This window comes from Puma concolor, chromosome D3 (genome assembly GCF_028749965.1).
Source record: "Puma concolor isolate L17-30 chromosome D3, mPumCon1.1.hap2, whole genome shotgun sequence".
Classification (NCBI taxonomy): domain Eukaryota; kingdom Metazoa; phylum Chordata; class Mammalia; order Carnivora; family Felidae; genus Puma; species Puma concolor.
In genome coordinates this window covers 19,793,407-19,808,307 of record NC_141678.1, presented here as the reverse complement: position 1 = coordinate 19,808,307, position 14,901 = coordinate 19,793,407, and the positions used below count along the sequence as shown (strand labels likewise).

General features: G+C 57.5%; 2 protein-coding genes across 3 annotated transcripts in view; one reads left to right on the top strand and one right to left on the bottom strand.

The window, feature by feature from the left end:
• The window catches only part of RSPH14 (radial spoke head 14 homolog), an 84,105-nt gene that overhangs the window by 34,607 nt on the left and 34,597 nt on the right, over positions 1 to 14,901 (bottom strand). The gene's annotated exons all lie outside the window — the stretch shown is intronic.
• The window catches only part of GNAZ (G protein subunit alpha z), a 53,395-nt gene that overhangs the window by 22,915 nt on the left and 15,579 nt on the right, over positions 1 to 14,901 (top strand). Inside the window, exon 2 of the mRNA XM_086681981.1 lies at positions 25 to 1,204. Within this exon, the coding sequence (XP_086538107.1) occupies positions 482 to 1,204 (723 nt within the window). The 5' untranslated portion in view covers positions 25 to 481. The remainder of the gene's footprint in view (positions 1 to 24; positions 1,205 to 14,901) is intronic.

Sequence of the window (14,901 nt, the reverse complement as noted above, 5' to 3'; positions counted from 1 at the left end):
TCACCCTCTTCTCTGTGTTGGCAGGTGAAGGGCGGATGCCCAAGGCAGGGGGGCCGCAGGGAGCACCCGTGGCACCAGTGGCTGGCCTTCCAGCCGCACTTAGCAGCATCGCCACAGCAACCAGCAACCAGAGGGCAGCAGCCTAGGCAGCCGCTACAGTACAGCTTCCCACCGTCGGAGAACAGGGAATGACTACGGCGTATCAGGCCCCACATTGGCCTGGGCAGGTGGAGTGTCACTAGAGGGAGGGCTCGGCCACCTCCTCACAAAAGAAGATCGCCATGCCAGCCGGAGAAGAGGTGCTGGGGCAGGGGCTGCAGCGTGGCACAGCCTCGCCCCCCCACCCGCACTGAGCGCTTCCAGGGCGCGGGGCTCCGTCTGCCGGGCATACCCGGCCTGCATCTCAGCGTCCCCTGCTTGGTGGCAACAGGGAGAGGTGCCCCGTCCCCTGCTCTGCATCTGGGCCCGCCGCTGCCGGACCATGGGATGTCGGCAAAGCTCAGAGGAGAAAGAGGCGGCGCGGCGGTCCCGGAGAATTGACCGCCACCTGCGCTCAGAGAGCCAGCGGCAGCGCCGTGAGATCAAGCTGCTCCTGCTGGGCACCAGCAACTCGGGCAAGAGCACCATCGTGAAGCAGATGAAGATCATCCACAGTGGTGGCTTCAACCTGGAGGCCTGCAAGGAGTACAAGCCCCTCATCATCTACAACGCCATCGACTCGCTGACCCGCATCATCCGTGCCCTGGCCGCCCTCAAGATCGACTTCCATAACCCAGACCGCGCCTACGACGCAGTCCAGCTCTTCGCGCTGACGGGCCCTGCCGAGAGCAAGGGTGAAATCACACCCGAGCTGCTGGGGGTCATGCGGCGGCTGTGGGCCGACCCCGGGGCACAGGCCTGCTTCGGCCGCTCCAGCGAGTACCACCTGGAGGACAACGCCGCCTACTACCTGAATGACCTGGAGCGCATTGCCGCGCCCGACTATATCCCCACTGTCGAGGACATTCTGCGCTCCCGGGACATGACCACGGGCATAGTGGAGAACAAATTCACCTTCAAGGAGCTCACCTTCAAGATGGTGGACGTGGGCGGGCAGAGATCAGAGCGCAAAAAATGGATCCACTGTTTTGAGGGCGTCACAGCCATCATCTTCTGTGTGGAGCTTAGTGGCTACGACCTGAAACTCTATGAGGACAACCAGACGGTGAGTGTGCCAGGCTTTTCCTCTGCTTGTTCCTACCACCGCTGGCTCCTGGGAAGGGGGTGGGCTTGAGGGTATGGGCAGGGCAGGACAGGAGAGGCTGCAGTCAGAAGGGGAGCCAGGGTGGTTCCAGCGACATGCTGTCTTTGGGAGCACAGTGTGCAATGTGCTGGGTATCACGGCCACTACAGGACCTTGGAGTAGTGTCTGCTGTCACCTTTCTCAGTGGCTGCCCCAGCATGGGCAGGTCCCGTTCTGACCTCAGTACCCTGACAGGCCCTCAGGGCTCTGAATACCCTCTGAGTAACCACCATACCCTCGGGCTCCACCGGGTATGGATGCCCTCATCCAGCTGCTGACAGCACTGCCCTCTAGGTGCTCATAGACCCTAGGTGCCCAGGTAGCCCCCGCCTGAGTGCCGCGAGCAGCCCACACCCTATGCCTGAAATACTCTAGGCATGGAGAGCCATCCCTTTGCTGAGTGGGGTCTGCTCCACAGCCCCAAGAGCATGTTGCTTGGAGCCCAGAGGACACCTGGAGGTCACTGGGGAAGCTCGGCCCTGTGAGGGGCTTCACTTCAGGTGATGTTGGGGGGCATTCAGGTGTGGGGGAGGGTAACGCTGGAGGCTGGGAGGGAGGTTGACAGATCTGCAGGATGAGAGTGGAGACAAGACCCAAGCTAGGGATCCAGTTGTTGGTCCATGTGGCAATTCAGTAAATACACAAAACTCCTGCCAATCCCTGGCACTGTGGGTCCTGGGAACTGCAGCCATGGCCCCACAACCCCATCTGGATCCTGGGAGTCTGGCGGTGACAGGGTTAAGAACTATTTCTGAGGTTTAATCCCCAGGATTTGGGTGGGTATGGGGATTCTTTCAGGCCCTCAGCCCGGGCTGAGAACCACTGTGTGGGGCAGGAGGCTCAAAGGCATGTGGTGGGTGGAGGCCCCAGAGACTGTATGTAGCGTAGGGAGGTACAATCAGGGTTGGTGCTGAGCCAGTGAGGGGCTCGATGGGGAGCCTGGGCAGGGAAGGGAGCCAGGCCGCTGGCAAGGAGAAGGTGGGCAACCGATGCAGCTCAACCAAGGCAAAAGGCCCAGTGCACAAGCAACACAGTCTCCTTGGGCGCCCAGGGGTGGTGGTGGAGGCTGAGCAGCCAGATGGGATGGGATTGGCCAAGGCTGCCCCCCCGGCTGTCCTGCAGAGGAGGTGTTGTGCCCGGCAGAAGCACTGAGCAATGACCTGGAATCTGCTCTTAAGAGATCTTTGATCCTGGAGGTGGGGGGCATGGGGGCAAACAGAAGTCTGCAAGTAGGTGTAGGTGGTATGGGACTGTGGGTGCCAGCAGCTCAGGGAGTCGGTGGGCTGGCAGGGGAAAGGGTGACAGTAGTCATCAGGGGGACCCACCATGCTGAGAAATGGCAGGGATGGGGGGCTGACCCTACAGGGTTCAGGAAACCAGGGCAATGGCAAGGAAGGAGTTTAGTCCTTCACTCAGTCTTTTTTTAAGGCAGGTGGTGGCTTTATTCTTTGGGTTTAGCTGGGAGTCTTAGTTGGCCCTGTGGCCCCAAGAAAGTCTGTGGATGGCTACGGGCTGTGGCCATCCTGCCAGGTGCCTGAGCATTTTTCTGGATAGAGAGAAGGTCTTCAGCTTTCGTCAGGTTTTCAAGGAAGCCCGGCCTCTTGGAGAAGAGGAAAGAAACAGCTGCAGGTAGTTACAGAGACAGAGGCAGGGCTCCCCTCGTCTCTCCTGTATGCATCCAGGGGTCTCTCCAGGGCCATGCCAGGCAGTGATGGTATGAGGGTGTCTGGGCTCAGGACACTGCATCCACAGGGCAGGGCCTGCCTTGCTCCCAGTACTATGTGGTCCCTAGGGGTTCTAGTTCCTCTTATTCTTCTGCCTGCACCCACTTCAGTGCCATGTGTGGTTCTGGGCAGAAGGAACATCCCAGCCGACAGACGAGGTCAGGCTCTTTGATGAGGCATTGCTGTGAGCAGAGGACTTGGGGCTGACCAGGCCATGATGCAAAGCAAGTTGCTCAGGTGAGGCCCCAGAACACGGTACTCCTGTGGTCAGCTCTCCAGGCTTCTGCCTGTGTCTGCTGTGTCCTGAGGCTGGTGGTAGCCTGTGCTCTGGGACCTTCCCAGATCTTCCTTGGATCTTGGGGCTGCCTCATTTGTCATCTCCAGAGCAAGCATGGCAAATTCCTCCAGCAATGGGCCAGGCTCCCAGATCGTCTGTTGGCAGGTTCTGTCAACCAAGCCAGTGCCCACAGGTGTGGCAGGACGTGGGAGGCAGGATGCCTGGGGCCTGAGCTGGTCACGTGCTTCATGGAGGGATTTGGTTATTATCTCTGCTCTCTGAACCTATCAGCCAGGAGGCCACCCAAGTGTCCTTAAAGATGGGCCCGAGCCCAGGCCTTCTCCTGCCTGAGGCCCCACCGGCTCCACCTGGCCCATGCCTGCCTCCTTGCTGCCCCTCCCCTCTCTCCTCTGACCTTCGTGGGCTTGTTTCACTCACACGCTCTGCTGTCTCCAGCCTTAAGTGTGTGACCACCCTGTCTCTGCCTGCCCCAGTTCTTCAGGTCTCATCTCAGGTGTTACCTTCTTGAAAGGCCTTCCCTGACCCCAACACCAGCACACCCCTCCATTGCAGCCTGTCAGTACAGGTGGGTCCCCTCTCGTGAGCAAGTGAATGGCTGCCCAGTTGGGCTGGGTGGATGAAGGACTGGACAGGCAGCCCCACACAGGCCCTCGCATCACTAGCCTACTCCCAGCCCTGTCCTTGTGGCGGCACAGCGGGCAGCCCTGGGCAGTATTGGCAGCTGCCGGCCTGGCTTGCGGGGGGAGGGGTGTTTCTGGGAAGCCTGCATTTGCCAGGCTCTGGAGCTGCTCAGGGCATTTTCTGAAGGGAGGGACTAGCAGCCAGGCCTGCACCCCACCACTGCTGCCACCCTGGTCTCAGCAGGCCTGGGGAGGTAGTTGTTCCCCAGAAAAGGAAATTCCTCATGAGAAACTCAAGCAGGGCTGGAAATTCACTGGATTCCAAATAGTTGTGACCTTTCATGCTCTACCAGCAATATCTCGGGATGGAAAACAAACAGGCTGCCGAGGAAAGACAATACCCTCCGTGATTCCTCCAGCCGGCTGGCCGCTGTGGTAGGCTGACAGCCCAGGGGAGAGCCGGGCCAGGCAGAAAGCAGAGCCTGCCTCTGCCGGCGCCTACAGGCAGCTCCCGTCACCACCACTGGCCCACCTCTTCTGTGCCCCTGTCCTCCTCCTCCTGCCCGGCCAAGGCAAGTGCCGCCATAGGGGATGGGACAGGACTGCCACCCATGCCTTCTTTTCAAGGGCCCTGAACTGTCTTCCCTGGGCCGCAGCAAAGGCAAGGCAGCCAAGAACCAGCCATGGTGATTTTTGCAGAAACCAAGGGAACCTGGGGGCCCGGTGCCAGGCTCTGGACATGGCTCCCCAGAGCTCTTCTCCCCCGCTCGGCTCTCAAGGTCTCGTCTTCCCTCTGACAGCGGGCTGGCAGAGCCCCCCGCCCCCATGCCTGGCAAACGAGCCACAGCCACCACCACCACCTCCCCCCACCCACCGCCCGCTGGCATCTGCGTCAGCACGTTGCCAAGGGTAACGTCAGGATCTCTAGGCTCCTGGGCGTGGAGGGCTGTGGAGGGCTACAGCAAGCGCAGGGCAGCACCTGGGCAGGGGGAGGCAGATTCCGGGTGTCCGTGGACCATGGCAACGAGCAGATGCAAGAAGCCAGGCCCAGCCTTGATTGTGATTCCCCACCCTCATCCTGGAAGGATTTAATGGGTCCTCGGGCCTACCTGGGGCCCCATGCCCCTATACAGTACCAGCAGGCACCTGGGGCCTCCAGAGTCACGTGGGCCTCTACTATCACCACATGGGGCCCCCTCAGAGAGCACAGGGATGTGTCACCTGACTGATCCTGTGGGGTGGCTGTGCCTATTGTCCCAGTCACTGGTGGGGGAATAGATGGGAGTGCCCAGGCTTAGGACAGGTCATGATCCCTCCCTGAGCCACACCTACAGCCTGGGGCCACACCAGGTCTCCCTGCCTCTGGCCTGCCTTTTCTGGGAAAGCCATTTCCTGGCAGCTCCGCCTTCCTTCTGGGCCTGTCCCTGGCCTCTTCCAGGAGTAAAGAAAGACAGAGCTTTAAACTCAGAGGCTCAGCCATGGCCCCCCTCAGGCACAGAGGTGTGCCGACTAAGCACCTATCCCACTGTGATAGCCCCAAGAGGCTATGTGCCCAAGGCCCCCTGTGGGCGTCTCACCCAACTTCTCATCACACATCCCACCAGGTAGGGCCCCAACACCCTGCTGGGAACCGTGGGAAGGCACAGGGGGTGGGCATTTGCTACTGAATATCTGCCCCTGTGGATCTGCTAATGGACTCTGCGGCTGCTTAATGGTGTGGGGATTCTTCAGAAGGGGCAGATTAAAAGGCCTGCCTAGGAAGTGTCAAAGTGTTCTCATGTGAAAACCCACAGGGAGCTCACTAGTTACCCATTTTCTGGTGGAGCTGTTAGTGTTCCCAGCCCTGTAGAGGGTCTGTTGTGCACGTGTTGTGCACCTGCTGTGTACCTGCTGTGCAGATGTAAGGCCTAGACTCGAGGCCAGACGCCAAGGTGAGCCCAACCATCCAAGCAGCACAAGGAGCTGTTGGGGGGGTAGGGAGGGGGGTGGCTGGTGGGGAGAGGGGCACACATCCAGCATAGTTGCAGCATCATTTCTACAAACCCTCATGTTGCCTTGGGATACCTGCCCCTCCTTCAGAACCTGGCAGGTAGCAGTTCCCAGGGGTGTCCCTTGATTTGCTTTCATCTAGGACCAACTGTGACCACAGGTGCTCTGGGCCATGGCAAGGCTCAGTGTGGGAGCCCTGGCATCCCCACTGCTTATCCAACAGACAGCTGGTTGATGTGTATTGAGGAGGGTCCCTAGGGCGATGGGTAGAACACAGGAACATGCCCTTTAGGGGGTCAGGTTCAGCAGGTGGCGGGGGCTACATAACCAGACTCTAGACTATCGATGTTACCTCTGCCTAGCTCTGGCCCTCAGCTGGGGCCTCCTCCTCATCCTGGGGCCCTCAGTTCCCAGGGGAGCTGAACTCCAGACAGGTCACAGGCCCACAGCCCTGTCATCCACCCACCCTAGATGGCATGTGCTATGGGCACAGGGTTGGCACACAGTGGTGCTCAGCAGACTGGACTGGGTAGGAAGTATGCAGGCTGGGGAAGAGCCAGAGTTCAGAGTCCCATCTTCTGGGTGCACAGCCACTGGGACACTCAGCCCTTCTGGGGAGCCCCTGAAAGTGCCGGGCCCTAAGGGGTGGCCTGTGCAGTGTGCCCCAGAGGAGTGGGCTGCTCAAGGCTGTCTTACAAACTGTGTACCCACACCCTAGGACTGCTTTATCATTCAGCCCTAAAGGGAACTGGTTCTGGCACTTTAAAACGTTGTGTTGTGTCATGAAATGGCAACGTTGTGTTGTGTCACAAAATGGCATGTTAAAGGTGATGCACTGTATTGCAGGAAGACAGGCTTCTACCTATTGTTAACAGAGCTGGTGATCACAGAGCTGTTCCAAAGGAGGTGATTAGAATGAGAAATAGCCAGATGTGGATGATACTTCTGCTTAGATTTAGAAGGGACTTCATATATCCTTTAGTGTCCTTAACCAGCCAGTTTTGCAAGTAAGGAAACTGAGGCCTAGAGATCATGCATCATGTGTCCCTGGGCTCTCAGAGGATGGGGAGTTGCAGTGCTCCCTCAGAGATTCCAGGGGACTCCAGAATCCCCACATCCTGTAGGTACAGGGGTGCTCCACGGAAGGCCTTGGGGCGGGACTGGTTTCCACCCTTGGGCTCAGGACAGTTGAGTGGCTGTCAGAGTTGTCCCTGCCCCCACGCCATCAGTGCCAGGACCACAGGCAGCCTGAGCAGAGTACATCCCCACTCTGCCTCATGCTCCTGACTGGTCGAGGACATAGATCCAGGAATTGTGCCATGGGGACTTGGGACAATTCCAGGGAGGCATGCCATTGACCTGCATGGAGGCCACTGGCCTTCCTTCTGCCCCCCAGGCACTGGTCTCCCTGAGCAGCTCCTTCCAGTCTCATGATGTTCCAGGGCCACATCCAATTTGTTGCAACCTCCACAAATTGTGGATGACCCTGGGACATCAGAGACCTCTTGGACCAGAGCCAGGAGGCAGGGCCTGGCTGGCAGAGGGGCCTGGGTTCCTTGGAGTGGACAACCCCAGGCACAGATTTGAGCTGCTCTGAAGAGGCAAAGGCAGTAAGAGAGCTGGGCTATGACAGTGCCTCCCATGGCAGGTACAGGTGGGCACAGGGCTCAGCTGGCCACACACTCTCCCCAGCAGCATCCCTCCCACAGATTAGACCAGCTCTCTCTCTGTGGCTGGCTGCAAGGGGGACAGGCACATATGCATTCACAACTGGATTTCTGGTGGCCCAGAGGTGCTGTCAGTACCTGTGAACAGTCCCTCTGCCTCCATGTGGGCTCCTCAGACTCTGGGCCCATCCAAGGTCCTTGCTCTGTTGCCCAGCCCTTGTCATAGTCCTAACAGGGCTAAGGCCATCTGATTCTCACCTCAGTGAACCCTGGGAGTGAGCCCATGGCCCCCACTCAGTGTGTGGCCACCCTGAGCATCAAATGAGTCCCCACAGAGTGTTGGCTCCAGCCCATGATGGGCAGAGGTGAAGTGGAGGGAGCGTAGAGAAGGCAGCAGCCATCAGCTGTCACTCCCCTGCAGCACAGCCTGATGCCTATATGTGATACACAGAACTTGCCAACTGATATGTCAGTTCCTTGGGCTGAGACTTCCTTTCCTGTGTTCCCAGGGAGACATGCAGCCACTGAGGCCATTGTCAATAGCTCTTTCCTATGTTCCTTCATCCCTGTTGCACTGAGAACTTCCACGGGCTCCCATTTTCTGTCTACCTTTGTGCTTGGCTCCTTGCCCGGAGTAAGTCTGCAGTCCCATACCAGCCAAACAGAAGGATGAACCTCAGCCCAGGGCTCAGGCCCACCTGCTGCTCAGCATGGCCAGCTCCTCCATCCCTGCTCCGTTCTCTATAGTGGAACTTTGGGATCCTAATACAGCCTTTCATTTATCCCTACCTCCTCATCCTTGGGACCCAGCTCTGCCATTGAGCATATCAGCCACACCTCCATGGTGGTCACCTCCTGCTGTGTCACTGGAGGCCCCTTTCCCCCCAGGCACAGGCTGTCACTAAGCATAGCTGGAATGCGATCCCCATCCCTCCCCCTCTTCCACTGTGACAGACTGCCACACACTTTGGCAGAATCTGCAATAGGGACCTCCACAGCGTTCCTCGGATCTCTGAGCCTGGTGGCCCTCCCCAAACAGGAAGTTGACTAGCTTGGGCTCCATCGTGGGCCTCCCTCATAGGCGAGTTGGGGTCGGCCTCTTGCCCTAGTGCTGACGAACCAGGAGGGAGGGGGCCAAGCAGGCACTGTCAGCACTGTGCCGGCAGAGTTGGCCCATTACTTGCCTCAGAGGACACTGAAAGCCAAGGTGGCGGCAACAGAGCCTCCCTCTCTGTACACCAGCCCACCGGAGGGCCAGAGCTGCCCAGTACCAGCTCATAAGTGCCAAATTTTCAATTTTTAGGAAGTTGATGAGCTGTTAGACATCATGTTGGTAGCTTAAAATCATCCAGGAGAACGTATTCACACCACAGAAATTGGCGGACACTACAAATCAGCGTCCTCCCAACCTGCTGTTAAACACTCACGAGCCTACTGCAGCCAGTGACCCCAAAGCCTAGCCAAAAGGGCCCCTTCCAGGCAGCCTCATTGATAGGTGAATTACAGGATTCACCGTCTGTGTCTTTTTGAAAAGCTAGGCAGTGTCCCCCTTTTTCAGCCTCCTCAGCATTTCCCTACTCTGGCCCTGTGACCGCAGGTGTTATTTCTGTTCACGTTCATCCCGCTTGAGAACAGTAATTTGCCAGAGTGACTCCACGCTCGTCCTGGGCTCCCCTCCCACTCTCCCCAGGCAGATTTACGAGAATCCTTTCTGCGCAGAGAAGCAGACTCCGAGCTGGGTAGTTCTGCTTTCTCTCTGTCAGCACGTTAGCAGACTAACGTGAGACCATCTGCTCGAGACAGGGCCTGTCCAGTATTCTTCTCCATCTGAGAGGACAAGCCCTGTGATTCTCATTCAGGAAGCGTTTCTTACACACCTCTTATGTGCAAGAATCTCACCATCTAGGGACAGAAATGATTGTGTCCCTTCCTCCTCTGAGGTCAGATGAGAATGATATCACGCAGCCCCTGAAGGGCTAGGGTGGCTCAGCCAGCACCCATTTCCACTGGCCCCATGCTCGCTGTCACTGGCCTCAAGGCACCCCTGTGAAGCAGCTGTCTGGGTTTAGAGAAGCCAGAAGGGCCTCCTCTGCCCCAGAGACCAACTTGCAGGAGAGAAGGGGGGCCGAGGCATCAGGATCAGGGCCTGGGTGGATTGGGATAAAGGTAGGGGTGATAATCTGTATTCAATGTGGACCTTGCAGAATCCAGCCTGGCTGTGGGGGCTGTGGGAGCAGCCAGTAAAGGCAAGACCCAGGGGCTGTTTGAAGGGGGCATGGAGAGCTAGGGCACTGACTACCCTGCAGGAGAGCCAAGGTCCCAGGTGCTGCAAACAATCCCCAGCTGTCTGGGATGGGCATTGGTGCCTGCATACCCTGGGATAGTGGAGCCGGGGTCTGCTGGGGCCATTGCATCTCCCACAATCTGTGCATTTCCCCCTCTGCCACATGATCTGCTCTAGAGGACGCCCCTTCAGCTGACCACAGAATGTCTCCATTCTGTGCTTCATGGTAACACTTCCCAGCCCATATCCGACTTGGCTACCCAGACCAGTGGGGTAATTAATTTCCCCAGCGCATTAGCTCTGCTCCTTACGCACACATCAGAACAGCTCTGGGTTTTAAGACACAGATTATTATTGTTTTAAGGGATTTCTATAATCCGAGAACTGAAAAACAACTTGTCCACTTATCAAGAACAGACTGCAGGGTTGCCTGGGTGGCTCAGTCATTTGGTTGACCGACTTGCACTCAGGTTTTGATCTCGCAGTTTGTGGGTTGGAGCACCACATCGGGCTCTGTGCTCAGAGCCCGGAGCTCAGAGCCTGGAGCCTGATTCAGATTCTTTATCTCCCTCTCTCTCTCTGCCCTTCCCCTGCTCGCATTGTCTCTCTCTCTCTAAAAAATAAAAAAAATAAAAAAAGATTATAGAAAAAGGAAAAACAGACTGAAGGAAGGAGGCTGAGAGCAGTGGGGGCCAAGCTGAGCTGGGGACCCTCAGTAACCAGCAGAGATGGGGACATAGGACGTCTGCAACCCAGGGGAGTCCCTCAACTGCCCTGAACAACACCAGAAATGCTTCTGTGCTAACAGGTTACCTGCAGGACCCCTTTTTACCCATCTGTAGGGCCCCTGAGGCCCCACTGGCTCTGACAGTCTAGAGTTTCTGGGGAGATTAGAGTAGCAGTCAGCTGAGGGAAGGGGAGGGGCCCTGGGTATCTGACAGTGGAGCAAAAGGCACTCCTACTCCCCTTGCACATGGCTCCCGACTGGACACATGTCCTCAGATCCAGAGAACAAACGCTCAGGCTGGCCCAGGAGCCTGGGCCACAGCTCACTCTAATCCTGCCTTCCTCACCTCCAGTTGGCATATCCCTGGCTCATGCACTTTCTCTAATTTCATTAATAAACCCATTCAGCCAAAGGCCCTGGGCTGACTGAGGCAACCTTTGGTTCTTGGGTGGCTTCCCACCCTTGGGCCAGCAGGAAAGGCACTAAGCAGAGACTTCTACTCCATGGTGCTTTGTTCAGTGCCCACTGGGCTCCCAGGTACATCCCCTTTGGCTCCTTTTTTAGCCTTGTCTGCCCAAGGACAGGATCCCAGGAGGCAAAAGGGAGCAGTACCTGGCCAGATGTGGCCCCTGGTCCTGCCCATTCTCAGCTTGGATGATCTGATCCAGTCTTGACTTCCTCATCTGTAAAGTGAGACAGCCCCTCAGCTCAAGGACAAGACATAGTCTTGATGATATTTGCCATTACCTGTGCCTGTTTTTGGTGCCTCAGCGCCTGGAGCTGTGGGGCTGGTGCTCTGTTGGAGAGTACAAGCATTGGAGTTTAGACCCTGGTTTGAGTGACAGGGAAGGTGGTATGGGAATCAGCACAGGCCCATGGGGAACACGGTACCATCCTGCCATTTCATTTTCCTCTCATGAGAAATTGCCATGACCTCCCCCTGGACAAGCAAGTGGGCTGAGCCTGCATATAGCTGAGCAACCCCCCCACCCCCTTCCGCCAGAGCTAAGGCCGGCCCACCATATAGCAGGCTGGGGCCATGTGCGGCCTGAGCTGAGACTGGTTCCCCAGGGTAGTCTGCTCCCCAGGGAGCCTATCGGTAGCCATCCTGCCCACCTCCCCCCTCAATCCCACACACCCCTCCCAGGGCCAGGCTTCAAGTGCCTCTTAAGACATGACATCACATCATATCACAGAGGCTACAGACCCCACTGAATCAGGATGAGGGCAGTGCTGGACAGGCCTATCGTGCTCTGCTCTGACACTCAGACACTTTGGCTTTTTGTACCCCTCCTGACCAGGGAACCTGGCACAGAGCTCTCAGAGCAAGGGCACTGGGGCACTGCCAGGTCTGGGACAGGACAGGTTCCTCCTAGGGGCATCCCAGTCCCCTGGCTACAGTGGTATTGGGGGGGGGGGGGGCGGGGCAGGAGGTCTCATCTGGTCAGCAAGGAACCTGTGGAAGTTGGAGGCCTGACTTCCCCCAGAGCTCTCACAGTGTGTGAGTCTAGCCTACAGTCAGTGAGACTGTGACCGTGACCACTGACTAGCTGGCCCCTGGCTTACCCTTCCCTCAAATCTTGTCCCTGTTCCCACCTAGTGCTCTGTCTGCAAGGCAGAACTGCTCTGGCTCTGTAACTAGGCCCAGACTGTCCTACCCACCTGTGGCCTTACCTGGGCGTCACCCTGGGCCACCCCATTCTCTCCCCCAACACTGCCTGTCTGGGAGGATGGGCTAGCACAGCCCTGGTGAAGCAGGTAGGCACAGGTGGAGGTGGGGTGAGGTGTTTGGGGGCCGCCCAGGGGGCAATGACACATGAGCTGCACATCCTGAAGACCAAGACTGTCTCCCGAGTGAAGACGAGGACTTGAGGCCAAAAATGGAACACCACCCACTTTGTCTCACCTCCCTACCTCACCTGTAAACGACCTGAGAGGGTTGGACAGAGCTGGCCAGAGTGAGCACCAAGAGAGCACTGTCTGCTGCTGAGAACCTAGCAGGGTACAGGGTGTGTCAATGAACCAATGACAGGTACAGGTTCCTGTCAATGACAGGAACACCCTCCTAGGCAGGATAAAGCCAGCAGCCACCACCTCGGGCAAATGCAGTGTCAGGCACTGGGCCAGCAACAGCCATTCCCAGGGGGAGGCCCCTGTTTTGGCAGTGCTTGGGATCCATGGAGGGCCCCAGGGGCCTGCAGAATTCCCTAAATCACACTCCCATTGTGTGGCTGCACCAACACACATGCATGGGCAATCCTTTCTTGGAGAGCCTCTGCCACTGATCAGATTCTCAACGGAGCTGAGACCCCAGAAGACCCAGAAGATTGCACTAGCCTCCCTCATCCCCCGCAGATGGAGAAGCCAGGGTTAGGGCAGTAATGACCCACAGCCAGAGGTTCCCCCTTAAGGTGTCTTAATGGGGACATCTCCCCCCGCCCCCACCCCACCGACCCTGTCCCCAATTTCCCATGTCTCTGCAGGAACTGGCTGCCAGTGGTTTCAGCAGCCTTTGCTCCTGGAGGTATGGCCCAGGAGTACAGGAGTATGCCCAGGAGTACGGAAGCATGCTCCTTGTTGAACAGAGTTAGGTAAGGGTGTTAGGCTAGTAGGTTCCAGAGGAGTCCTCTGGAGCTAAAGTTGGGAGAGTTTTTTGCGCTCTGTTTCCTCCCTCAGTGACAGTGATGGTCTGCAAGCCCTGGGCCAGGCCTGTAATCTGTGTTGCCAGTTTCCAGTCTTCACGAACCTGCATCCTGCTGTTTGCTAATTTCCCATCGGTGACTGACAGCAGGGGGACTTAGATCAAGCTGGCAAGATTTAACACAAAAACAAATAGGAAACAGTTCTCATTTCAGCTAAAGCAAAAATGCATTGGGGCTTTAAAAGACGTGCTCCTGCCTGAGGCGGTGGGGGGGGGGGGGGGCAGGGGGTTAAGGTGAGGGCAGGTGGGGCCACAGCCTAGACTTCATCCAGTACTGCCAATAATCTGCTGGGTGGCCCAGGGGCCCCTCCCCTGTCTGGGGCTGGGTGTGAAGTGAGGGAGCAGAATATGGGAACTCCAGGAACCTTTCAAAGAAGATGCTTCCAGTGTTGCCCTGGGAATTTGCTACCCCAAACTGGGAGTTGTTTCTCATACCTAATCTGTCCCCTCAAGTGACAGGCTGCTCACCACCCATGTCACACTAGCCCCAGGGTCCTGTCACCCCAGGGCTCTGCAGATACTTGTGGGAGAGGGATGGTCCTTTCTGGTCCTTTCTGGCTTTAAGATCCTGTAAGTCGATTCCGAGGTTCAGTGAGAGCAGAAAGCAAAACCAAGTGATGTGTGTGTGTCTGGGGTGCTGGTGACACCCGCTCAGACTCCCAGGGGGACAGCTCGGCAATTGGGAGCCCCGGGGCTTTGTGTGGCCTAAATTGCCCAGGTCCAGGCTGGCCCAGTGGCATAGCTCCCGGCCCCTTGTCCCTTGCGCACCTCCTGGGGAGTTTGGGCAGTCCATGGGGCTGGGGCACAGCATGCACTCAGAGCTCAGATGGCTGTGTGGGTTGTGGTTGGCCACAGAAAAAATGGAAGGGGGCAAGCTGGGCTGACCACAATTGTATTCAGGCACGTTGGTTCTCAGCCCTGTGCCAGGCAGGCACCCTGGGAGAGTCGGTGGCACCCAGGCCCCAGCCCTTTCTCTCCAGGGGCTGACATCCAGGTGGGAAAACAAAGGCAGGTCAGAGGACAGAGACTAGACCCCCAGATGCAGCCATGGGGCCCTGCACACAAACCTCTAAGACCCTCACCCTGGCAGGGTGTGGCCCCACCACACGGATGAGGAAACTTCAGGCTGCTCAGCTGGTCCCTGTCTCTACCACCTTATAAGGAGGACCCATGGCTCTCCCCTGACCAGGGCATGAGAGTTCAGGAACTGGGAGGCTGCCACCCTTGCTATTACTTTGGGTCTCCCTAGTCCCCTCCATGTATACATGGGGAAAACAGGGGCCAGCAGACAAAATGGCCCACAGAAGGGGGGGTGGAGGGTGGGTGCCGAGCTGGGTGAGAAGCATCAGCGGCGGGGGGTCCAAAGCTGAACTGCTGTGGGAGGCAGGAAGTAGCTGTCTCCTGTTTCTGGCAGGTTCGGAGGGTTTTAGGCTATTAGGACCCGAATTTCAGCTTTACTGGCAGCCTGTTATCTTGTTTAAACAGGCTTTGCTGTTTGAGTAGCAGGCCTGGCCAGTGCTGTTACTATGAGCGTTGCAATTGTCACTGGATTGGGGGGCAAAGGGACAGGCAAGCAATGACTCTGACTTCTGGACTGGTTGGAACACAC